The sequence below is a fragment of the Macaca fascicularis genome, chromosome 1 (genome assembly GCF_037993035.2).
Source record: "Macaca fascicularis isolate 582-1 chromosome 1, T2T-MFA8v1.1".
Taxonomy (NCBI): domain Eukaryota; kingdom Metazoa; phylum Chordata; class Mammalia; order Primates; family Cercopithecidae; genus Macaca; species Macaca fascicularis.
In genome coordinates, this window is record NC_088375.1 from 102,382,630 (window position 1) to 102,409,776 (window position 27,147).

Genomic DNA, 27,147 nt, shown 5'->3' on the forward strand with positions numbered 1-27,147 from the left:
ATGACTGACATAAACCTAGATGTAAAATGGGGCTTTCATTAATATCTTGAGACTCTAGTACCATAAACATAGTAATTAAACGTCATCATTTAGTCATGGTTTTGAAGGCAGTGATACATTTAGTTCCACACTTGGCTTTATTTCCTACTTGCCTCTATTCAGATGAGAAATTATATTCTTCCATTGAGCTCTTTTTAAGTATATTTCCCTGAATGGACCAAGTATGCCGGTTTTGTAAAGCTTCTGATAATTTAGGCTTAGATAATTCCCTTCAGGGTTGTTGTAATCAGAGGTAATTATTAGTGGACAGGAGCATGAAGCAACTTTATGCAAGATATGCTAATGATACATTGCAAAATTATTCTTTAAGAGATAAGTACTTAGCTTTATGAGAAATTATCCCATATCAAATCCCTGTCCTTTACCCTCTGGTTTTAAAAATTCAATGTTTCAAAATGAAATGTATAAATTGAAAGGCTTAAATATATGCGGTTGACATTATTCAAATCAGTTTACAATAATAGTTCTTTTACTATGTAGACTTACATGCAAAATGCTTTTTAGTCTTCCACCTAAATTGATTCATATAATGATTTTCTGGAATAGGTATTAGTCATTACTGTAATTATTATATGCTTAATAAATTTTAAGTAAATTTCCAATAATCATCTGATCATTAACTGCTGGAACAAGAATTTAAATCAGATGATTCACCTTCAAATGCAGTGTATGTTCTATTGGCCTAAGCTGTCTTCCAATTTCAATTACATAGTTAATTGCGTTTAGGAAAACCATGGTTTTAGGATTTTTCTTACTCAAAGCAGTAAAACCAAGTAAGTTAACAGAAAAATAATAAAATAAATAAGAAAGTGAGAGATGATTAAGATAGGAAAAGAAAAGAGTTCTATTTTGTTGATTAGAGAATTATAAATGAGCAATATATACATCTGATAACTTATATATTCCTCAAGTTTGCAGTTTTGTAAGCAAAGAGTCAAGGGACAAATAACCTTAGAAGACCTAAAGTGATAAATCAAGGTGGCTACAGTAAACTGCAAAAGGCCTTGTAAATTTTTTTGAATGACATTATCTACTGTTCTAGCCCATTTATAAGTCAAAATTTGAGAAATTTTAAAACAAAAACTATTTCTGCAGAACAAAAAGTAAAACCTTAAAATAATAAAATTTTTATGAGAAAAAATAGTTTTACATTTAAGTTAAAATATTTGTCTTTATTGGTAATCCGCAGAAAAAGCTGAACTCCAAAAGATCCACAGAAAACAGGTATGGATTTTAGTGATTCCAGCTGAGAAGACTTTATAATTTTTGGATCTAAAGCATCTCTTAAAGTTTCTGAGTCTAGGAGAAGGTGGAACAGATCACTTTGCTCTGATGCCTGAACAGAGGCTGAGGCAAGTTGTTCAGTGCTGATTAAACTAGCATGTAAAGTACAGACCCTCCCAGAGGTGATAACCATGGCCAAATATAACAACCCTCCAAATTATTCCTGCCCTTGTAAAAAAGTGGTGTAAAATATTTCTAAATATATAATTCTCATTTTAAAATCTCTCTAAGTTTTGACTTCTAAATGGGCCAGAGCATTTAGATAATACAATTAAAAAAATAAAGGATTTTTTTTTGCAGTTAACTGTATTCACTTTCACTTCACTTCGAGTCCTCTAAGATTATTTAACCCTTAACTTTATTTGAAAATTTACTTATTACTCAAGTTTGTAATTCTCTAACAAAAAATAGAGCTCTTTTCCAATTTTCTCTTTAAATAATCTGTCTGTAACAAACACTAGTGTCTCCTATAACCTCTCAGCACCAATTTATATAGCATAGCATGCAGTTTTTATTTTATTTTATTTTACTTTATTTTATTTTATTATTTTACTTTAAGTTATGGGATACATGTGTGGAACATGCAGGTTTGTTACATAGGAATACATGTGCCATGGTGGTCTGCTGCACCTATCAACCCATCATCTAGGTTTTAAGCCACGCATGCATTAGGTATTTGTCCTAATGCTCTCCCTCCCTTTGCCCCTCACCCCACAACAGGCCCCAGTGTGTGATGTTTCCCTTCCTGTGTCCATGTGTTATTGTTCAGCTCCCACTTGTGAGTGAGAACATGCAGTGTTTGGTTTTCTGTTCCTGTTAGTTTGCTGAGGATGATGGTTTCCAGCTTCATCCATGTCCCCGCGAAGGACATGAACTCATTTTTTTTATGGCTGCCTAGTATTCCATGGTGTGTATGAGCCACATTTTCTTTATCCAGTCTATCATTGGTGGGCATTTGGGGCATGCAGTTTCATAGATTGTACTTCCTTTTATACTTCCATGGTATTTGCCATCCTTTTTTTTTTTTTTTTTCCCCCCTGAGTCCTTTTAAATTAGGGTCTCTATGTGATCAGAACCAATGAATATTCTCGGGAGGTTGTAGAAGTAGAAAAAGAAAGTCAGAGGTCCAAGTGTTAAACCCTCAAGGTATAAGACTTTTTCATCATGCCCTTCCATCTGTCTCAGGGACATGCCTTGTTACCTGGACTAATAATCATAAACAATGCTTAGAAACTGGAGAATCAATGTTGGTTTCGACGGACTTTGAGCGCAGGGTGGGACTGAATTTTAAGTCATTAAATGCCAGAGTACTGTCAGAGCAAACTTTATCATGAATCTCTGCTGCCTACGATGACAGAAAACTCAAGGAACTCACCAGTTTTTATGTATCAAAACTTTCCCCTGAATGTCTCCTGTGGACTTCCACATTGCAGTTTTGCTCCAGAGACTTTGATTCTGGCCAGGTGCGGTGGCTCACACCTGTAATCCCAGCGCTTTGGGAGGCCGAGGCGGGTGGATCACCTGAGGTCAGGAGTTCGAAACCAGTCTGGCCAACATGATGAAACCCTGTCTCTACTAAAAACACAAAATTAGCCAGGCATGGTGGCAGGCACCTGTAATCCTAGCTACCGGGGGGCTGAGTCGGGAGTATCACTTGAACCTGGGAGGCAGAGGTTGTGGTGAAGCGAGATCGCACCACTGCACTTCAGCCTGCGCAACAGAGCGAGACTCCATTTCAAAAACAACAACAAAAAAGACTATGATTCTTCTATACTTTTTTTTCTAATGTGGTGAGAAACTTAACATGAGATCTATCCTCTTAACACATTTTGAAGTGTACAATACTGTATTGTTAACATTTATGTGATGTGTTGTACAGCACAGCTATGGAACTCAATCATCTTTCATGGATAAAACTTCATACCTATTTAATACCCATTTTTCCTTCCCTCAGCCTCTGATGAGCACTATTTACTCTGTTTCTATGAGTTGGACTGTTTTATATACTTCATATAAGTAGTATCTTGCAGTTATTTGTCCTTCTGTGACTGGCTTATTTCACTCAGCATAGGTTCATCAAGGTTCACTCATGTTGTCATATGTGACAGGATTCCATTTGTTATTATGACTGAATTATTTCAATTGCATGTACATGCCACTTTCATCAGTCATAGACATTTCAATTGTTTCTATTTCTTGGTTTTTGTTAATAGTGCTGCAATAAACATAAAAGTGCAAAAGTGTAAATATCTCCTTACAATCCTGATTTTAATTCTTTCGGATGTATACCCAGAAGCAGGACTGCTAGATTATATGATAGTTCTATTTTTAGTTTTTAGGAAATGCTACACTGTTTTCCACAGCGGCTGCACCATTTTACATTTCTATCAACAGTGTACAATTGTTCCAACTTCTCCACATTTTCAGCAATACTTATCTTTCTATTCCTTTGAGAATAGCCATCCTAACAGATGTGAGATAATATCTCAGTATCGCTTTGATTTGCATTTCCCTGATAATTAGTGATGTTGAGCACCTTTTCTTATACCTGTTAGCCAATTGTATATCTTCTTCGGAAAAACATTCATTCAAGTCCTTTGCTCATTTTCTAATTTTCATTTTTGCTCTGGATTTGAAGAAGCTCCTTGTACATTTTGGATTTTAACCCCTTGTTAGATGTATGCAAATATTTTCTTCCATTCCATAAGTGAACTTTTTTGTTGTTGTTGACTGTTTTCTTTGCTGTGCAGAAGATGTCCAATTTGTCTATTTTTGCTTTTGTTGCCTTTGTTTCTGGTACCATATCCAAGAAGTAACTGGCAAGACCAAACAGATCACTTTGCTCTGGTGCCTGAGCAGAGGCTAAGGCAAGCTGTTTAGTGCTGATTAAACTACTATGTAAAGTACAAACCCTCCCTGAGGTGATAACCATGGCCAGATACAACAGCCCTCTAAATTATCCCCACCCTTTTAAAATTGTATAAAATACTAAATATGTAATTCTCATTATATATGATGAAAGTCATGAGGCTTTTTCCTTTTGTTTTTTTTCCAGCAGTTTTACAGTTTCAGGTTGTAATTTAAGTCTTTAATCCCATTTGAATTGATGTTTGTACATAGCATAAGGGTCCAATATCTTTTTTTAATGTGAATATGCAATTTTTCCAACACATATGTTGAAAAGACATTTTTATTTCCTTATGATCAGTTCTGCTGATTGGGCCACACTATTTCTTTTATAAAAAATAAACATTATAGAATCATTAAGCATTTTTATTTTCTTTTTATTATGATGATTATATTTTAGTTCTGGGACACATATGCAGAACGTGCAGGTTTGTTACATAGGTATACACATGCCATGGTGATTTATTGCACCCATCAACCTGTCATCTACATTAAGTATTTCGCCTAATACTATCCTTCCCCTAGCCCACCCCCACCCCCCAAGAGGCTTCAGTGTGTGATATTCCCCTCCCTCTGTCCATGTGTTCTCATTGTTCAACTCCCACTTATGAGTGAGAACATGTGGTATTTGGTTTTCTGTCCTTATGATAGTTTGCTGAGAATGATGGTTTCCAGCTTCATCCATATCCCTGCAAAGGACGTAAATGCATCCTTTTTTATGGCTGGCTAGTATTCCATGGTATATATGTGCCAAATTTTCCTAATCCAGTCTATCATTGATAGGCACTTGGGTTGGTTGCAAAGGGCTAATATCCAGAATCTACAAGGAAATTAAACAAATTTGCAAGAAAAAAACACAAATGACCCCATCAAAAAGTGAGCAAAGGATATGAATAGACATTTCTCAAAAGAAGACATTTATGCAGCCAGCAAACATATGAAAAAAGCTCATCATTACCGGTCATTGGAGAAATGCAAATCAAAACCACAATGAGATACCATCTCATGCCAATTAGAATGGCATTCATTAAAAAGTCAGGAAACAACAGATGCTGGAGACAATGTGGAGAAATAGGAATGCCTTTACACTGTTGGTGGGAGTGTAAGTTAGTTCAACCATTGTGGAAGACAGTGTGGCAATTCTTCAAAGGTCTAGAACCAGAAATACCATTTGACCCAGCAATCCCATTACTGGGTATATACCCAAAGGATTACAAATCATACTACTATAAAGACACATGCACACATATGTTTATTATGGCACTATTCACAATGGACCATACAATTTCTTTGGTCACAAGGTTATCACATATTTGGCATTCTTGGTAAGATGATTCTGGAACAGGGAAACAGAATAAATAATGTTGATAGATAGAGAGAAGATTGACTAAAAAAATGAGAAGCAGAATGCCATGATAGTCATATTGATATGGATTTGACTATTTAAATACTTTCAAACCAAATAACCATAGAATGAAACTTTGTTTTTTAGTTTTCTCATATAAAATGTTTTCTCAGATAAAAATGGGTATGATAATACCTTCCTCACAGAATTTTTAATGATTAGAAATTAATGTAAATTGATCATGTTAATATGTAAATATTTCATAGATGTTGGTTGTTTTCTCTTAAAGATAAAATAATTTCCTCTCCTTATCCCAACTTCAGGCAAATATTCCTCAGTGCATGTGTTATAGCGCAGTCTCTAAAATTATGTTCCTGCCTTTACTACTAAGTTTGACTTGAATATAATGAAACTATATGGAAAAGTAAAGTAATCCAGACTTTCAAGAAGAGAATGTAAAGGACTCTCAGTTTTTCTGTGTGAGGACCAAGAACAGAGGAAACCACAAATGTAGAATCAAAATCTTCTCTTGTAGATCATGGAAGTTAGATTATTCAAGTTGTATTTACGCTGGAATGAAGTATGGCATGGATAGCCCCACTGGCTTGTAGAGAGGTCTAAGAGCGCCCCACTATTTTCTTTTTCTTTGTTTGTTTCACTGTTGTAAATTAGTCTAAAATAACTATGCCTATGGAAAAAAAGTCCACCTCCTTTTGTTCTCCATTAAAATTAGTACATAAAATATGATAATTTGTACCATATATATTAGAAGTCAGCCATATTTTCAACTTTTTTGTGACATCATTAGTTTTCAAATAAGGTATCCTAATTTTTGTTTTACAAAATATTAATGAACACATCGTATAACTTTTTTTGTTCCTTCCATTTAAATGATTAAGGGTACAACTAAATCAGATTTTTAAATACCAAATTGATGAGGTTAGAAATAAAATCTTACTTTGTGAAAGACTCTACAGAAAAAGCCAGGATAATTCATTGACCTAAAGGCTGTCAAAAATCTGCAGTTGAATTGGATGAAGTTGTTGAACTGTATTTCCAGCAATATATGGGGTTTTTCCCCGAGTTTTCATCCAAAAACCTTACTTTCATTTTTTAAGTCTTATTGAGTAACTTTGAGAGCCAGAGCCTCCCAAAACTGCTGAGTCACCCAGTATCTGCAATAGTTAGCAGTTGCCTCAGCTGAATATGTCTTCGAAAGATAATGTTGATTGTGTGTGGCTGGTGAGATTCTAGGACCAAGCAAGAGATGTTTCCCCCTCCCCCACATACTTAACGTTTCTGTATTTCTATTTGAATTCAACTAGACAGTTCCATCTGAATTATTTCTCTCATTCTCTCTCTCTCTCTCTGACACATTTTATCTTGCCAGGTTCTAAACCTTTTGAAAAAATGGAGCAATTTCCAAAGGAAACCGTGAGTACATATTTCTCTTCCATGCAATTAGTCACTAATATTATTAGGAAAGGTGTCTCCTTTAAACTTTCTATACTATCTTTCCCAAGAACATTAATCATTACTTTTGCTTTTAACAAGTAGATAATTTTAATTTTAACTATTTTTTGTGAACAATAACCTTGAGCTTATGTCTGTGCAACACCAAGACCCAGTAATGACTTAAGTCTGCTCCCATAGAGAATAAGTAGGGAACTTGAAGCAAAATAACACCTGGTAACAACATGAGTCTCCATGGAATGATCTAATTCTATAGCCATACCAGTAATGGCAATTCGCAGAGTAGCAATTAGGAGGAATAACGGGAGATTAAAATTTAAACTCTATATTAAGCATTTTGGCTGAGGTAAGCTAGGGAAAATGGTATCCATATCTGGATGAATGAAGGTGAACCCTATAGTGATTTTGCTGGATATTGTCACAAACAGATTGGCTCCCTCTCTGGGAAAAGGATACTTATATATTATTTTAGAGTAAAAGGTTGTATATTTCAAAAATTGCAGACATGCTAATAATTTGAAATTTGTGATAATTGGGTAGAAGATGGCTGAACTTTTGATTTATAGTGTTTGTGAGTAAAGCAAGTAAAAAGTAAACAATATATGAGCTTTATTTTTAAGTATGAAGAAAAAATTTTCAAACTATTGCATATATCATTAACTAATTGCAAGTCATTCTTAATTATTTACTAAATTAAGTTAAAAATAATAAGCACTTCTCAACACCTTTTTAGCCCTTGAAAGCAATAACATTGTATTTCTTTTTATCTATCTGAAATTCTGTGATTTTGCTAACTTAAACTTGCTCCATGATCAGTTCAATTTAATTCTATCTCTAGAACTTAAATGCTAGCACAAATTTATGTAAAAAATGGGGAGAGTCTTCTGGATAATCAAGAATTTTTAACCTAAACAGTAGCTGCATCTGGTTAAAAGTTATGTAAATATACTACAGCTCTTCTAACACTGGTCCCTACAGACTTCAGGATATCTGAATATAGGTCCAACATGAGTAAATGCCTTGGCACATATAAGCGGGGCAACACGTTAAGTATTTGAGAACTAGCAATTAACAGAATCTTTTTAACTTGCAGGTTGTGGAGAGCAGTGGGCCAAAGGTTTTGGAAACAGCAGAAGAGATCCAGGAGAGGCGTCAGGAAGTGTTGACTCGGTATCAAAGGTTCAAGGAGCGGGTCGCTGAGAGGGGTCAGAAGCTTGAGGATTCCTATCACTTACAAGTTTTCAAGCGAGATGCTGATGATCTGGGGAAGTGGATCATGGAGAAAGTCAATATTTTAAATGATGAGAGCTATGGCGACCCAACTAATATACAGGTCACTCACTTCTCTTGATTGCCCCAGAGCAGACCCTAAGATCTCTAGAGAAGGAAATAGGTTTTTCTTTATATTAATGTTAATGGGTATGTGTGGGTACCATTAGATTCCATTTAGAAACAAAAATAAGTCAGTGGAGTGGGAAGTTAAAGAATTGAATTAAGAGAAAATCTAAAAGTGCATTTTCCCTTATGAAGTTGGAGAGGTGAGACTGAGAAAATAAGAATCAAACAAAAAGCGGCAGTTTTTCAGTTATTGAAAGCACAGAACAGTTTCTTACAATGAACTTCTATTCAGAATATACATTTTTTAAATCATTAACCAAGGATATTGTTTATTGATAAGGGCATAGGATACTTTACATATTTTCATGGTAAAGCATTCATCAATGCCAAAAGTAAAAAATTACATCATTTTTTTTTTCAGACCCAGCACAAATATTTTGGTAATGTAAGTGTATATCTGGTTAACTGTAGCGGAAGTGATGTAACAGAAAAATTAGGCTATCTGTTAGAAACAGTAATTCTGCCTCTAAATAGTCCATGTCTTCAACTTCATAAACATCGGATGTTATTTGCAAAGGAGATTTATTCTATATAGAATTTGATGGTTATAATACTCATCCCAAATTGATCTACAGGCAAAACAGCAACTGCTAATTCAAGAAATTTCTGACAAACCATGTGATTTTTGATAATTTGGGATGTTAAGAAGGGAAATAGGGTGAAGAGTCATCGATGCTTCTGAAGCAACTGTTCTCCACTCTTCTCAGAAAGATAAGAGTTAACCAGGTTAACTAAAACCTAGTTTAGTTAACCAGGTTAACTAAAATCTAGTTTAGTTAACCTGGTTAACTCAATTGCTATTCATGGCTCCTAAGTATTTCCTAAAATATTCATGGGTCTCAAGTTCTAATGACAAGTTTCAGTAGAAGTTTGGTGAAAGCTCCTACCCGTTTCTGATGACCTAAAATTATAGCATGTGGTACCTGTTCTCCACTCCTCTCAGAAAGATGAGGTAACCAGATTTTTTTTTCCCCCTCAATTACTATTCATGATTCTTTTTTTTTTTTTTTTTGAGACGGAGTCTCGCTCTGTCACCCAGGCTGGAGTGCAGTGGCCGGATCTCAGCTCACTGCAAGCTCCGCCTCCCGGGTTCACGCCATTCTCCTGCCTCAGCCTCCCGAGTAGCTGGGACTACAGGCGCCCGCCACCTCGCCCGGCTAGTTTTTTGTATTTTTTAGTAGAGACGGGGTTTCACCGTGTTAGCCGGGATCGTCTCTCGATCTCCTGACCTCGTGATCCGCCCGTCTCGGCCTCCCAAAGTGCTGGGATTACAGGCTTGAGCCACCGCGCCCGGCCTACTATTCATGATTCTTAACTTCAAAGGAGAGGTTTCAGTAGAAGAAATTTGGTGAAAGCGCCTACCCCTTTCTGTTTACCTAAAATTATAGCATGTGACATTGTCATAATCAAAAACAATTGATTTGGACAGGAAACACCTAGAACAAGAGCAAAATAATGTGCTATATTGAACGGATCAATTTATAGATTACAAGAACAGGCACAGCATGAAAAAAAAACTCTCAATTAAAAAAAAGTATTATAACTATCATCTTTCTCATTGTGCTCTACTTCGAAAAAAAATCAGTTATTCCTCTTTCCTGATGAGGAAGGACACTGTATGTTTCACCCTTTTATTCCTATGGCAGTCTATTGAGCCTTTAAAATAAGGCTCAGCATAGGTCATAAGGCTCAACATAGCTCAGGATAGTATTTACTGAAAACTTCCTAAAGCCAGTGGGGACAGGAAAACACTCTTTATGGCCTCTAACTGAGTCTGGGACCCTTTGAGAACCTGTGTTCAGTGGCTCTACATAGAGTGAACATTTCCCGTGAAGACGGTGCTTCATTAGCCAAAATCTCTGATTTCTAAACTTTAGGGGAAATATCAGAAGCATCAATCCTTTGAAGCAGAGGTGCAAACAAAATCAAGAGTCATGTCTGAACTGGAAAAAACAAGGGAAGAACGATTTACTATGGGTCATTCTGCCCACGAAGAAACAAAGGTATATGTATGGGCCCTTGAAGAAGTTTCCAATTATTGATTATGTTATCGGGGTTTTAATTGATTATATGAGATATAAACCTTGAAGTGACTGGCTTGTACCCAGGACTCCTGCCTCTTATCTTCCCTTGAGGTTGAGGCAGAAAAAATGATGGGATATCTTTGTGTTTCTTGGGGTGAAGAGAGCTGTGATATGAAAGCTGTCATTAAAGGGCATAAACTTCCTCCTATAACATTGCAGGATAATTTGGCTCAAGATCAAGCCCTCTTAAACCTATTCCACATTGCCCAGATCAATTAGTTTCTTCCAATGTTCTTTCTAATTATTTCTTCTAAGCTCAATGTCCTTGTCTCTTAACTTCTCCAAACAAGGAATGCTCTCTCATTTGAATGTTTTCCAAAATATTTTTCCTTTGGCTATGATACCTCTTTCTTTTCATACCCCATACCCTATGACTACTATTGCATCTCTCCAAACTATCCCTTCTTATTACTTCTAAAAACTCCTAAAATGTTATGTATTCAGAAAATTTCCTCTGAACATCTAGAACTGAAGATCATCACTATTTCAATAAGCAGTCACACTCTGTAACCTATTATTAATGTAACAGCTATTTTTGGACGTAATCTATGCACTCTTCCAAATGTTGGTGCTAATGTTGTCAATTCAGTTTTTTTGTGTGTGAGTGAACTTTTTTACTGTTTATGTATTTTTTAAATTGTGAAAACAAATTTGCATTATATATCTTAAAACTGGGTGTGACTTTTCCATATACAGCATAACAATTCTAGCCCATTCTGTCATCAAAATATGGTCAAGGAACACAGATTTTAGCCAGAGTAGAACCTTATTTTAAAGAAGAACCCATAAAAGGAAAATTTCAAAACTTGTTTATTTGTATATAGTAGAACTAACTTTTGTATTATGCACAGTTTTGCATGTAACCAGCATCTACATTAATTAAAATATTTGAGAAATGTTTGAAACATCTTCATTTTTGTCAGAATCACTGGGGCTATAGCAACTGGTACCATTGTAGGGTTTAAAGACATATGTGGTCCACATGCTACCCAGAGCAATGGAGTAGTTGAAAAATATAAGATTCTTGAAGATATGACATAGGCAGCAATTTCAGTTATATAAGACCGCTAATACATAAAGTTCTGAGTTAATCTGGCCTTCAAAACCCTCTGTAGAGTCTCAAACTGTATAGTCCCAAAACACTCTTACTGCTTTGGTGCCAATGGTTCCTTATAACTTGTAAAAATTATCTCTCTCACACTTTCTGGCAGACAATTCATGCTAAGTTTCTCCTATGCCTTTGCCGTTGCTGTGGCTCTTCTTAGAACATGCTATGCTTATTATTGACCTGTCAAAAATCTTTCTACTCCATAAGGTTTAGTTCAAATGAACACGTTTCCATGCTTTCTTCCTCCTTCCCATCTTATTGTTTGTAATTATTCCATCCTTTAAAACTGCAAAGCATTTTTACAAAATGTTCTTATGTAAGATCACATTTGGCTTGGCTTATTAGCTATTTCCATATATCTATCCTATTTCCTCTTTAAAATATATGTTGAGCAACTAATGCCTGAGTAACTGAGAGAAGAATTTTTATCCAGTCTCTTTCTGCACAAGTCTCTGAGTGTTTCCCTGCTCACAGTGTCTGTGGCTGAGTGGTTCTGCCCCTCTTTCCTAAAGGCCCATATAGAGGAACTACGCCGCCTGTGGGACCTGCTGTTAGAGCTGACCCTGGAGAAGGGTGCCCTGTTGCTGCGGGCCCTGAAGTTCCAGCAGTACATACAGGAGTGTGCTGACATCTTAGAGTGGATTGGAGACAAGGTACAGAACTTAAAATAGCAATCACATAGGGCCTCCCACTCCTCTATCCCAGGTACCCCATAGCACATTACCACAGACTACTCACAAGGAAGTCAGGATGTCTGTTCCTGGCCTTTGTTCTTTGGAACAAGAGGAAATTGAGGCCAAAATTTAGGGGTATCTGGAGGTTAACACTGTGTGGAAGTAAGTCTGAACATATGGATCTGAATACGAAAAAGGCATGACTTACACAAAGACCATGCAATGAAAGATAATGAAGCTCATCCCTCTTCCACTTCCATGATTTTTAACTACTTCTCCTATATTTTTGCTCTGACTCTGGGGTCTGGCCTAGAGTATTGACAGCTCTTTCTCTAATCCTTTGTGTCTCAGTGCCTGGAATGATGGATGGTTTCATTTTTCTGAATACTTAAGGAATAATTTAATAGTTAGGACTAAAGATTTAGATAAGCAAATGCCTAACAAAATACTTTCACAGATACTGAGTATGTTGAATTGAGTAGAAACAGGGTGCATTTATCCCTCATGTTTCCAAACACAAAAGGATACTTTCAGGGTCTCTTGCCAATAATGCCACAAACTCGCTAAAGAACTGCCCAAAAGAGCACTTTCCCTTGTGCCAAGGTGCTACCTTGACACATACACTTCTGCTGCTGGCCTTTCCCAGGAGAGCTTCTCCCAGTCTCCCCCAGTATCTCCATTTGAGTTATCCTGAGAATGCAAGCAGGGGTTTTGAGTTTTTTACCTACAGAAACTCTTAAATGTTTGCTGGCAACTCAGTAAACGCATGTGTCTACAGGAGGCTATAGCGACATCTGTGGAGCTAGGTGAAGACTGGGAGCGCACAGAAGTTCTGCAAAAGAAATTTGAAGACTTCCAAGTGGACCTGGTAGCTAAAGAAGGGAGAGTTGATGACGTGAACCAATATGCCAATGAGTGTGCCGAGGTGAGGTGGGAGCAAAATATTCACTCCATGGAAAGGGTTCTGATCCTTAAGAATAACTTCTGGCCATCAGTAGATGGGATATGAGGGAGATGGGGCATTGTGAGAAAACAGAGACTGGCATGTCCCTGGAGTAACATACTCTGAGCAGTTTCCTTTCCTCTCTGGACCCACCCCTTACAAGTCTATTGAAATGGAAGATTGAGAGAGAAAGAGAGAGTGTGTTTTTGTGTGTTTGGAGGAATTAAATACACAACAGGCAGCAAAGCTATTGCCATTTAAATAGCTCCTGTACCATGCAGTACACTGATTACTCATGTTAATGGGGCACCATTTCTTCATGAAAAAAGCACAAAAATAAAGTAGCAGAGCACATAAAATAATGTTGAGCTATCATTATTTATACATATATGTGCATATGTAATATCATTATGCAAGATTATTTGGGAGGATTGAGGATGGAAAGGAAGCAGTTTTACTTTTATTTACTTAAGAAAATACTTGAGTTTGTGATGTGTGTGTGTGTGTATATAAGTTTACACGTATATGTAAGTATATATATGTAAAATAAATAAACTCCAACTGTTATCTACATTTTGCTTTTCCATTTATAGTTTCATTATGATTGCAGCTCTATGGTGAGAATGATTGTCCTGACTTAATAAAAAGAAGACTTCAGAATGAATGAGTACTGGAGTAGGAAAAATAACCTATATTTTCCTATTTTTCTTTCAGGCCATATTTCCAGTAGTTTCTAAATTTTCTACCTCCATCACTTTTCTCTTGCTGTGGAAGTTTTTCATTTCTCTGTTACTGTCTAACTAATCAAGAAACTTAACATCTTACTTGTTCATGACTCTGTGAGTCAGATGATTGAGCTGCTCTGCTGGGCTGTTTTCCTGATCTTACCTGGCATTTTTATGTGTCTGAAGTTATCAGGTGGCTCAGCTGGGGTGAAGGATCTAAAGTGGCCTCAATCCCATGTCTAGGACCCTGGTGAGGATGATTTGGGAGGATTGAGGAGATCTCTGGGTGACCTCTCATCATGCAGTAGACCATGCTTCTTACATACCTGTGTTACAAGAGTGTGAGAATAGAAAATGAAAGTTTTCTTGAGGCCTAGGTGCTGGAAGTCATAGAAAATTACTTCTCTATCAGTAAGCAAGTTAAAGAGCATCCAAGATCCAAGACTTGAGGAAATATACTCGACCTTTTGAAAGGATGAACAGCAAAACAGCATGCCATTTTTTCCAATCTATCACAGAAAGAATAAATCCAGCACAGCTAGATTATATTCTGTGCTCTTGAGTGGGGCCTACACTGCTGTAATAGAAAGAACCATGTACTTGAGAAGGAGAACGTGTCTGGAGAGACTTGGGAATGGGAATGAAAATGGAGAGAAACAGGGACAGGAAGAGTAAGGAGACTTAAGCATACGGGAATGCCTCAAAATTACAAAGTATCAAAACAGACTGATGCTTCTAGCTTAATCTAGTACTCACAGATCTCACTACTTTGGATGGTTTGCAAAAATGCCTGAAATTTCCTGCAAAATCATACGTGAAAGCATGTGTCTATAATTCTGGGAAGAGAAAAATAGCTTTTATTGGATTCTCAAAGGTGTGAGGACCACAAAAAAGTTAAGACCCACAGTACTAATCTTTGAGAAAATAAAGTCATATTTCATAAAAAGGAATTTCCTCTTCTTTTCCTTGGTTTCCAGGATCTCAGGGAGATTTCAAGCATTGACAAGGTGGAGCTCTCAAAATAACATCAGGGCTGGGCAACCTGTGCTAACAGGCTAGTACACTGCTGTGGGCACAGAGGCAACATCTGGCAGGTTGTTTTTCTGGGTTTTGGTAATGTACATCAAGTTGGGGCTAGGGAGCAGGGCTATGATGAAGTTCAGTGCCTAGCTACAATGGTCAGTTTTCACTTCTGAAAAAGCACGAACCAGCGTAAAATGAAAAGTGTTTGAATCATTTTTAAAATATAATCTCTTCTCTGTATAACTCTGGTGTTGTTTTCCTTTGGCAGGAAAAGCATCCTGAACTACCCTTAATTCAGTCTAAGCAAGAGGAGGTGAATGCTGCCTGGGAGCGCCTTCGTGGTCTGGCTCTCCAGAGACAGAAAGCTCTGTCCAGTGCTGCAGACTTACAGCGATTCAAAAGGTATGGACCTGGCCACTGCTTTATAGAAAACTTTGAAGTGCTTTATAAAAACTGTGTCATTTGTATTAGGCTCTTTCTACTTCTGCTAGCAATTAGTGGTCAACGCTTCAAACAAAAGTGGATCATGTACTTGCCTTTGAGACAGCAAAGGAGAGGGTAAAGAAATCTGTGACCCACTCTACGGCCAAGGATGTAGAGACTGGAGATCAAAATAACTAAAAAAGTAGCACTGGTGATTTAGGAATGGAAGCGCTGCAGAGGGAAGGGAAACAGGTTAATAATTAAATGGAAGGTGGAGTTAGGAAGAAGAAAAGCATTCGTAAAGAGCTCACCCAGATATGGAGCATATCTCTAGAGGCTCAGCTGTCAAGAAGCCCAGGACCTTAACATCTCAATAGAAATAACCATTAAGCAAGAACATTTTATATTACTTTTTACTAGTACGTAGGAAGAAAGGGTAATTGCTCTTGGGTCAACTAGGATGGTCCTTGCTGTGAGTTCTGTTGGACCGTTTGCCCTGCAATGCCTGCTATCTTCTTTGGTTGAAGCTCTTGTTAATATCTGTAGGGATACGACTGACGCCATCCAGTGGATCAAGGAGAAGGAACCTGTACTCACCTCTGAGGACTATGGCAAAGACCTTGTTGCCTCTGAAGGACTGTTTCACAGTCACAAGGGACTTGAGAGAAATCTTGCAGTCATGAGTGACAAGGTAAGGTGCTGTTAGAGAAATGGCTAGCCCCTTGAGCTGGAAGAGGCAATTGTTATCTTACCTATTGCTATGCCTCCAGAGGGCACTGTAAGTTCACTGTTTTCAATGAAGAAGAAATTGCGTGCACTTGGATATTCTTCTTCATTCTAGTTCATAACTCGTACATGGATACTGGATATAGCTTATTTTCATTTGAATTATTTTTATTTAAATATACATATATGTTTTATGTTCTCTTGTGTTTTCCTAACTTATTTCACAATTTAGAAACAAAAATATTTATACCTCCAAGGTTGATTCCTAATCTCACTGAGTAAAATACCCCGTGGCCAAACTCTACCCTTTCATCTAACCACACTTTGTTCTGTTGCAGCTGAATCCTGATTCTTTTTATACTCAGCAGATCAGAAAACATTTTCTTCTCCTTTTAAAATAAACTTCAAGGCACTTAATGCTAGACCTACCTTTAGGTTTCCTTTTAAAACGTGGAAAACCTCAGGCACACTAGAACTTAGAACAAGCCTATTTTCTTAAATGATTTCCATCCTCTACTTCTTCCCCTCACAAATGTAGCCAGAATGGAAACCAATTGCTACTGAGAGTGCACAGGGGAGTCAACCTCCAGAAAGATCCACATTTGCTGTAATTTAATTTTAGGCCTATCCCTGTGCCCAGTTTCTGCAAACTTCCACCATTCTACTTTTTCTTTCATTCTTCCTTTTTGTTGTTGTTGTTTTTGGTCTTTCTCCCTAATAATGAATAATAAAACCCATAATTTGACAAAGAGTGGTATTGAAACTCCAATCCCTAGACATTATCTGATTATAGTTGAGTATAATGAAAGGGCTAATAACATGTGAAAAGCCACCCATATCTACATTTTGCCCTAGTAACCCTGCTCCTCAGAGGTTGTCCTGAAAATGATCCAGCATTACTGAAATTTTCTGGGCCTTCTGGACAGAAATATCTTTCTGCCTTCACAGTAATATTTAGGGAAATGGTATAGAGGAGTAGGGAAGGAAAAACTTAGCTTGGAAGCTTACTCCTGACATTTTCTAGCCGAATGATCTTAAGCAAATAAAATACTTTATCTCTCAGTTTTCACATAAAAGAAAAATAAGAATAATTGCTACTTCATGGTATTATTAAATGAATAATATAAAATGAGAACATTCATGTAAAGTACTTAGCATAATGAGAGATTGAAAAGTACTTAGTGAATTGTAATTATCGATATAGTACATTAGTATATTAATAGAAATCTATTTGTATGTCTATTTCTAAGTTATTATTATTCATATGATTTTTTATACCTCTCCCACAAAGATTTGCCAAGGGGAGTCAAAGTACTAGGATTTCCTACTAGGTTTCTTTTTCATCCCAAAGGTGAAGGAGTTATGTGCGAAAGCAGAGAAGCTGACACTTTCCCATCCTTCAGATGCACCTCAGATCCAGGAGATGAAAGAAGATCTGGTCTCCAACTGGGAGCACATTCGTGCCCTGGCCACCAGCAGATACGAAAAACTGCAGGCAACTTATTGGTGGGAAATCCCTCCCCTTTATTGCTCTACCTATCTCTACAGGGCCCAGATGTAATCACAAGAGCAGAAATAAGAGTAAAGAGGGTCAAATAGCGAGAGAATCAGCTCTCCTGCCTGCTCAGTAGAGACAAAAGATTTAAGTTGAAAGAGGAAGTCCTTTGTGACTGATAAAATATAGTAGTACCCCCTTATCTGTGGTTTCAGTTACCACCAGTCAACCACAGTTTGAAAATGTTAAATGGAAAATTCCAGTAATAAATAACTTAAAAGTTTTAAATTGCTTATTATTCTAAGAGGCATGATAAAATTTCTGGCTGGTCCACTTTGTCCCACTGGAAGATGAATCATTCCTTTGTCCAGCATATCCGTGCTATATATCTACTCACTCATTAGTCACTTAGTAGCAGTCTAAGTTATGGATTGACTGTCCTAGTATCACAGTGCTTATGTTTAAGTAATTCTTATTTTATTTAATTGTTCTATTTTTATCATTAGTTATTGTTGTTAATCTCTTGCTGTACCTAATTTATAAATCAAACTCTATTATAGACATATAGGTATAAGAAAAAACGTAGTGTATATAGAGTTTGGTACTATCTGCAGTTTCTGGCACCTGCTGGGCATATTGAAATGTATCTCCCACAAATAAAGGGAGACTACTGTGATCAGCATCCCACCTCCACTCATCTGCAAATTTCCATCTTCCCCTGCTTGTATTATTGTGGGATGCTATGAAGTGGCTCAAAAAGCTTGAAAAGCAACTGAAGAAACATTTCAAAATTCTAGCTCTAGATAGGGAACTGAAAGACATGCAATACAAGCTGAAGAGCATCAAAATAACTTCAGTATTATTTTTTGAATGTGGATTACAAGCTTACAAAAACCCCTAATAGCCAGGCATCATTTAGTATTAATTCTTATGGTTAATCCTTAAATAATCAGAGGACAGTGCTTCTCATATGGTTATGATTTCAAAACAAATGATGAGCATTTAACTTTTTAAAATAGGTAACTGTTTTGCAGCTCTTGTTTCTTATTAACAGGGTTAAAGATGGGCTAGATACATGAGGAATCCTAATGCTAATTCTAGTTCCTCCTTCCCACAAAACGCTTCTTATTTATACAACAATATGTATTGTTTATTGGCTGCATTGTGAGCACCTTCCTCCATTTTAAGTACCTCTAGGGTAGGTGTGACCTTGAGGTGGTGGAGGTGTGATGCTCATGGGTCACATCCCACAGTGACACACCGAGCCTAGAAATATACAACCTGGGGTGAAGGACTTACAACCTGCACCACTAATCTCTGACTGTAAATGACAGGAAATATATCAGGAAAAAGGGAACCTAGGATTAGAGTAAGGAGCATCTCACACATCTTACCTCACCCCAAACCTAACTCTTTGTTCAATGTCCTTTCATATTTGGTTTCTCCTTCCTGTCTTTTACCTCATTTTTCCCACAGGTACCATCGATTCTCATCTGACTTTGATGAACTCTCAGGCTGGATGAAGGAAAAGACTGCTGCGATCAATGCTGATGAGCTACCAACAGATGTGGCTGGTGGGGAAGTTCTGCTGGACAGGCATCAGCAGCATAAGGTAGAGAAGAAAGGCTCTCCAGTCGGAGGAGGGGGCAGGCTGAACGCCGGAAATGCCAGGTTTCTTGCTGCATTTTCAGACATTTTGTTTTGTGGCCACAGCATGAGATTGACTCTTATGATGACCGATTTCAATCTGCTAAAGAGACTGGTGAAGACCTCCTGGATGCCAATCATGAAGCCTCCGATGAAGTTCGGGAAAAGGTAATCTGGTTTAATAGAGTTTGTCAAGTTCCAATTATATATGTAGTCATTACGTAATCTCACAATAATATGATAATCTCTGAATGGGAAAAGGATAGAAGTCATTTAAATGTGTTAATAATATGAATCAAACTTTTACACTGCTTCCTTTCATATACAGTTGTCACTTATTATCCATGGGGCATTGGTTCCAGGACCTCCCTCAGGTGCCAAAATCTGCAGATGCTCAAGAAATGGCATAATATTTGCATACGATGCATGTACATTCTCCTCAGATTACTTACAATACTTCATACAATGTAAATGCTATGTAAATAATTATTATACTGTATTGTTTAGGGAAGAAGCAAAAAGTCTGCACATGTTCAGTACAGATGGAATTTTTAGAAAATATTTTATATCCGTGGTTGGTTAAATCTACAGGTGTGGAACCTACAGATATGGAGAGTTAACTCTACTGTTTTGCTAAATTTAGTTGCTTGAAATTTTCAAGACATGATGTGTGCTTCCTCATCTCTGAGCCTTTATTTCATCAACCCTCTGACTTCTACCTAATTTGAAACCTTCATTGCATTTTGCCTCCTGACATATGCCCAGTTTCGCAACCTTCCCATGCTCATCTCTAGACTGTAAACTCCAGGAGGACTGCACCTTATTCATCTCTGGGTCCCCCACAGTGCCTAGTACAGCGTCTGGCATGGCTGACATCTGTGTTTGTACTTCTTTCCTCTATACAATCTCAAATTAAGCTGACATTCCTGCATCTGTGATTTTCAAATTTACATTAAATAACAGGACAAGCTTAAACAGCCAGAATTCCACTGAATGAAGAAATCAGTTTTACCATCATCCTAACCTCCTACATCACAGGGCTTCAACTCTGCACCTTGACCCAGAGAGATTTTGCACCAGTGGCAGAGTCTAGGCATACCTTGGAATGGTAGTTACAGTAAGATCTGCATGCCTCTTTGCATCTCACTAGATGCCAAGCACAGCGTCTAGCACTGGGCAGTGCATGAGGCTGAGATAACCAAGTTTTGAATTCTCCCAGAACTCTGTGGGGACATTATAATATAGTTTTGTTTTGTTTTGTTTCATTTTTTAAACAAGGCTCTGTCAAAGAAAGAGCAGAACTCAAAGTCCTTAAAAACTTAACAGTTATCCTGCAATCTGATAATTTATTCTGCTTTTTTGTTGTTGACAGAGTATCACTCTGTCACACAGGCTGGAGTGCAGTGGCCAATCTCAGCTCACTGCAGCCTCTGCCTCCCGAGTTCCAGTGATTCTCCTGCCTTAGCCTCCTGAGTAGCTGGGACTAGAGGTGTGAACCACCACATCCGGCTAATTTTTGTATTTTTATTTTATTTTACCTTTTTTTTTTTTTTGTAGAAACTGGGTTTTACCATGTTGGCCAGGCAGGTCTTCAACTCCTGACCTCAAGTGATCCACCCACCTTGGCCTCCCAAAGTGCTGGTACTACAGGCATGAGTCACAGCACCTGGCCCTATTCTGCTTTTTTGATGGAGATAATACAGCTGCAGGTGTAATAAGGTGGAAATTCTTGGGCATATGCTTGACCGGAAACAAAGGCTTTTTCGTGTGTTTGAGAATATCTCTTCTCTCTTTCCCTGATGGTTTTTATTTGTTTTGGGAATAAAATGCAAACGTCTCAGTGTGATGTTTTATGTGCTCTATGAACTTGGATTTCATTGACTGTCTACAGTTTTTTAGACACTGCACTTTTCTCTAGCTCACAGTACATTATCTAACAATTATTTACAGTTCATTTGCTTATGGCATTAAGTCCTGATACCCATTCCCTATCTTTTAAATCTCTGTTTGGTATGAGATTTTCCACGCTTTCCCATACTTCTACTTGCTGGCTCTCTTAATTAGAATTAGTCTTTTTCATTTCCTTATACATATAATGTTTTGCCTCTTTTATGGAATTTATCCCATTTTTCCTATAGTACAATCATTTGCTTAAATGTTGGAATCTTAAAAGCCCATTTCCTGTTTATCTTTGTATCCTTCAAATGGCTTTGCATTTATTATATGCTCAATAAATATATAACAAAATAAATTAATTGTCTTCCATATACATTATCTCCTTCTTTCCAAAGATGGAAATACTTGCCAGCAACTGGGATGCCCTGCTGGAACTGTGGGACCAGCGTCATCGTCAGTACGAGCAGTGCTTGGACTTCCATCTCTTCTACCGAGACAGTGAGCAAGTGGACAGTTGGATGAGTCGACAAGAGGTAACGGGAGGGGTCCATACCGTCTCTAGAAGTCATTTCTCTCACCCTTCATTTGCCACCGTGACTGCTGTGAGTTCTCTCACAACCACTCCTGTGAGTCGAAGCTTGTCTTGGGAACTACAGGGTGATCCACAAGAAAAAGAAAAGATGGGCCCTTTCTATAAGGCTCCTACAATTCCCTCGTAACAAAAGCATATATACTTAAACACATAGCAGAGAGACTTTACAGTTGAAATAAGGCAAAATAAATATCAAATTGGTAAAGAGTCAAGAAGAGAAAACTGATGAGTCAGGCAGGGTACATCAGAGTGGAGGTGAGTAGGCCACTTGAGGCAGTTTTGAGAGCTCAGAATAATGTCTAGACTGGTTGGGGAATTCCCTGTGGACAGACCCAGAAACATAGGTGAGAAAATTGTATGAGTATCAGGAAGGATGCCTGGAGCTCCTGCTATTTAAAGTTAATCTCTATCCATTATCATAATGTGTGCTAATTCCCACCTTGTTCCCTCCTGCCTTAGTCCTTGTCTCAGAGATACGCCAAGAGGAATGTTTCTTACCAGTCAGGCACAGCTTAGGTGTGTCTTTCTGTCTTCTACAGGCCTTCCTGGAAAATGAGGATCTGGGAAACTCACTGGGCAGTGCAGAAGCCCTTCTTCAGAAGCATGATGACTTTGAGGAAGCCTTTACTGCCCAGGAAGAGAAGATCACAGTAAGAACTGGCCCCTAGTTTGGGCATTGGCTCCCTCTTTGTATACGTAATTTTACACAATACCTGTCCCTAGACAGCACTGGTCCTGTTAACTACCAGATATAGCCTGAGGATTATCCATAATCAAGTTGCATCTCTTCTTTTGTTGTCGGTGTGTTTATTTGTGTGTTTTTCAAACTCTTTAATTTTATAAACATAAAATGTTTATATAGTGAGAAAGCAAAAACTTAATACTAATCTTTAGAAAAAAAGTGAAAATAGCCAGAAAAATACTCATATCAATTTTTATCACACAATTCTTGTTCTACAAAGCATATTTGGAAAGTTTTTCGAGATGGTAGGCCATTTTTTTTTTCTGATGAAGTGCATGATTTTGTTTTATATTTTCTACAGTGTAAATAAAAATTATTGAATTCTTATTAAATATAGAATCACTACTCAGAAATTTTAACTTTTTTGTTTCTTCCCCTCTAGCAATATCTTAATATAATTTTCTATTCCTTAGTAACATCTAGATATCTAAGTACTGTCTACTCTTTTCCTTTACAGCATATTTTTCCTTTATAGTATATCTTTATCTCTCGGTTTTTCATCAAATGCGACTACAGAGTTTTCCTGTGAGCCTTAAGTAACAATGTCCCAGAAAACTGGTGAATGTAAAGGCAGGACTCAGAGAAGTGAAAGGAAGACTTCATGGGTCCAATACATTGTATGTCTCTGGCTGTTCCTAGGATGATGCTGACTTTAACACCACCCTTGCCACATACACATACATACCACTACCTCCACCAGCAGCAACAGCAACAACAAAAATAACAGGCAAATTCCTAGTCTTCTCTGTTAATCTTAAATCAATATGATGAAGAGGTGGAAGTCCAATTAATATCAAGTCCCTCATTAATTGATACATGTGTCCTTTCTGTTGATTCTCATTTGTCAAAGCTAACAGTGTAAAATAATTTATTGTTTATAAAGTATTATCATTTATTTTAGATCATTTTCCTATTCCAATCAATTATTCTGAGCTCTATTAATTTGGGGGATTTCTGGTTAAACAAGGGTAAAAACTTACCTCTACAATTTCTGACTCTTCTCCCATGTAACTGGAGATAGAGATAGAGATATAGCTAGAGTTAGAGATAGAAAGAGATAGAGATAGAGGTAGAGATGAGACAGAGATAGAGATATATTTGAGAGATGAATACATGGACAGATAGATGGATGAACAGACTGGCTATGGACATGGCTGTATCATTGGTAGTGCTTCCTCTTGAAGACAAGAACAAATCAATCATAGCAACATCTGCTTTCATTTACTGCAACCTGTATTTAAAAAATAGTGTGGCACAGAGAATGTAATTGACATGCCCTGAGGTATATATTTTGAAATACAATTTATAACAGAAACCTGAATGAGGACTTACATCTGCTGGCCTTCAAACTTCTCCTCCCACATTGCTATGCTTCATCTTTAAACAGCTACCCAAACTGTGGCCACTTACTCAGTGGTCACTGAGGGCATAGTATTCATTTTTATTTTTATTTTTTCAGACTGTAGACAAGACTGCAACCAAATTGATTGGTGATAACCATTATGATTCAGAGAACATCGCTGCCATCCGTGATGGGGTATGTCGAAGGGCCTAGAGCTTCTGTGTGCCTACGCACCAGAATCAGGAAGAGTGTTGGTGGGCATGGTGACCAGGGTGGTCAGTGGATCTCATGTGTCCATATTTGGTTTTGCTGACAGTAAGTTTACTCATGGTTTTTGCAGCTGTTAGCCCGGCGGAATGCCCTACGTGGAAGGGCTACCACTAGACGTAGATTGCTGGAGGATTCATTGCTTCTGCAACAACTGTATCAGGACTCAGATGACCTAAAGAACTGGATCAACAAGAAGAAAAAGTTGGCAGATGATGAAGATTACAAGGTAGGCAGAGTTTTCAGGAGCTGGATGTACTTATTAGGAGTTCGTTTCATTGGAAGTACAGTCTTGGAGTAAAATGAACTTTAGCATTCAGCTGGTGATCCTCATTTTATACATGACAAAACAGAGGCTCAGAAAAGGGTAATGACTCCCTGAAGGCTATTTTATACAGTTAAATATCAAGGATCTAGATTTTGGTTTTCTCGTACTCTAATGTTCTTCACCTTTTTCCTTTGGCACAATTTCTGGTGATTCTTAGCCAAATGGGGGAAGGTGGGGAATGTTCCTTATTGAGCTGCTTGTTGCCCCTTTCTCACCTTTTCTGCTCCCCTCTGCATCCCTACAGTAGGTAAATATTGTGTCTAATCCCACCAATAGATTTAAAGTTTGTGAAAACTACTAGGGACTCAAAAGTAACCTAAATATTTGGTATAGTATAAACTTATAAAATTTTGTAGCTGAAGGAGAAAGCCCCTTATTTGATAGATAAAGAAACCAGGATCTAAGTTGGGAAGTGAGTTGCCTAAAGTTATCCAGTTATTTAGAAGGTGGTTTAACAAAAAGTTAGAAGCATAAACTCTGGAGCAGGTAAACCTGGGCTTGACTTTTTGTTTTAGTTTGTTTATGGAAATTCCTGAATTATCTCTGAGCCATAGATTCCTCTTCCTTAGAGTTGTACTAACACATACTTTGCACTAAAAAATGTTATATAATATAAACTATTATGTACACACATGTATATTTACAAACCTTCACATTTACCATGAGGGCGAGAATTAGGCTTTTGATTTCTAGGCTAGTATCTATTGAAAGTATTTATTTTACTGATATTATTTAGTCTTAAATGTATACTTTTGATCCTTTTGTTCAGTTATGGCTCCAGTATATGTTTAATAAACAGATCTCTGTATGGGTCAAATGGATGGAAGGTTCATGTATGAGGTGAAGAATGGAAGATAATTTTCACCTTTCATGATAACTCTGTTAGTGTTTGAATGGGGTGTTGTATTCAAAATGATCTTCAAGCTATATCTAAGTCCAGGAAAAAAATTGCCAGATTAGTTTGCCATGTCTGCCACATGTAGAAAGAGGGATTGGTTGCATGAGCTTCTGAAACATTGGACTAGGAAAGTTCTCCCTTTTATCCTCTTGTTAGCATCGTTACAAAATTTCTGTCCCTCATTCTTTAAGGAATGGTTCTTTTTTTTGTTTCATCTTATCTCAGGACACACAGAACTTGAAGAGCAGGGTTCAAAAGCAACAAGTCTTTGAAAAGGAATTGGCAGATAATGAGATCGTGCTGGAAAACATACAGAAGACTGGCCAAGAGATGATTGATAGCGGTCACTACGCCTCTGACAATGTGACCACTCGTCTGAGTGAAGTTGCCAGCCTCTGGAAGGAGCTGCTGGAGGCTACAAAACAGAAAGGTAAAAAGCAGAGGTTTTGGTGAAAGGTCATTTTCTAAATTCTGAAATCTACTACATTCATCTTTACCACTGTAAATTTATCTGGTGACCTCTATGAGAAGGTATACTACTCATTTGCTTCCATGTGTCTTTCTTTTATTGGTAAAATTTTAAAAATCCAACCTGAATTTATAACACTGTATATTAACACAATTTTATGTTTTCTTCAAGTGTGTAGGGTTTAGAAAAAAAATTTTTTTGGCAGAGGCAGGTGAGTTGAAATTACTTTTGTTTTCCTCACTTTTTTCCTACTTTGTTGTTTTTCTTTCCCTTGAACAAATATTTTTGAACCATGAGTTTTAGATATTTTGGTTCTAAAATCTAGACAAGATATTATGACCCAGGTTATTACATTAGACATTAAAAGATTGTTGATGTCACATGTGATTTTCCTACATTTTATTCTTATAGTGCCTGATGACTTGTTGATCTTTTTAAACCTATTTGAAAGTGTTTAGGTTCTGCTATAAGCTCTTAAAATAATCCTACATGTCTTCTTAGAGAGTCTTCACTTATATTTTACCCCTTACTTTGGAAAATTAATCAATTTTTAGTAATTAACACAAATAATGAGTTTTCTATTAGTGTGCCCTTTGTTATAAACATCATCTACAAACATAACTTTTCCTTTATTACATAATAAATATGTCATAGTGATTTTTTTTGGATACCATCCTTATTTTTGGTTTAGAGAAACAAAATCGAACTTGGCTATGACAATGTATCACTGCTACTCTTCACCATCGGGAGATACAGCAATTGCTTTGCAGAAATAATGTAAATAATTGCAATAAGATCATAGTACAGAATCGATCTGAGCCGAGTGCGAATAAAGACATTTTCTGGAAGATAAAATAGTGGGGAACAGTTGGTAATGGAAGACAGGCACTAAAGGGGGAAAGGAAAGTTCAGTGAAATAATTTTGTAAAAAGAAGCTTACCAATTTAAAACTAAACCAAACTCATTATGCTCGTCCTAGAAAATAGAGTGTTTGGATTTGAATTTCCTTGAAAAGGAGGTCTGGATAGAGAGTAAAAATCACATAAGGAAACACCCAAGATGGTTAAAATCTGACACAGCAAAACTATACCTTATCAGGCAATATAACTTCTTATTTATTTTTCTTTTGAGAACATTACCATATTCAGAAACAAATACTATCAGAATTCCACAAATTTAAGATGACTTTTTGTGAGCCACGTGAGACAGTTATATTCTCCTCTTTGCAATATTAAAATATTGTATTGATCCTTTCATTGGAGGAAGGTATATTATAGTGTAAGAGGAATAGTTGTGGT

At 37.1% G+C, this 27,147-nt stretch overlaps 1 protein-coding gene across 1 annotated transcript in view; it reads left to right on the plus strand.

The window, feature by feature from the left end:
* Positions 1–6,897: 6,897 nt before the first annotated feature.
* SPTA1 (spectrin alpha, erythrocytic 1) overlaps positions 6,898–27,147 on the plus strand; it is a 71,859-nt gene continuing 51,609 nt past the window's right edge. Inside the window, exons 1-15 of the mRNA XM_065544046.2 lie at positions 6,898–7,030; positions 8,163–8,402; positions 10,345–10,470; positions 12,172–12,312; positions 13,112–13,258; positions 15,293–15,426; positions 15,994–16,138; positions 17,525–17,679; positions 19,145–19,280; positions 19,382–19,483; positions 21,607–21,744; positions 22,343–22,453; positions 24,005–24,082; positions 24,228–24,383; positions 25,606–25,810. Of these exons, the coding sequence (XP_065400118.1) occupies positions 7,007–7,030; positions 8,163–8,402; positions 10,345–10,470; positions 12,172–12,312; positions 13,112–13,258; positions 15,293–15,426; positions 15,994–16,138; positions 17,525–17,679; positions 19,145–19,280; positions 19,382–19,483; positions 21,607–21,744; positions 22,343–22,453; positions 24,005–24,082; positions 24,228–24,383; positions 25,606–25,810 (2,038 nt within the window). The 5' untranslated portion in view covers positions 6,898–7,006. The remainder of the gene's footprint in view (positions 7,031–8,162; positions 8,403–10,344; positions 10,471–12,171; positions 12,313–13,111; positions 13,259–15,292; positions 15,427–15,993; positions 16,139–17,524; positions 17,680–19,144; positions 19,281–19,381; positions 19,484–21,606; positions 21,745–22,342; positions 22,454–24,004; positions 24,083–24,227; positions 24,384–25,605; positions 25,811–27,147) is intronic.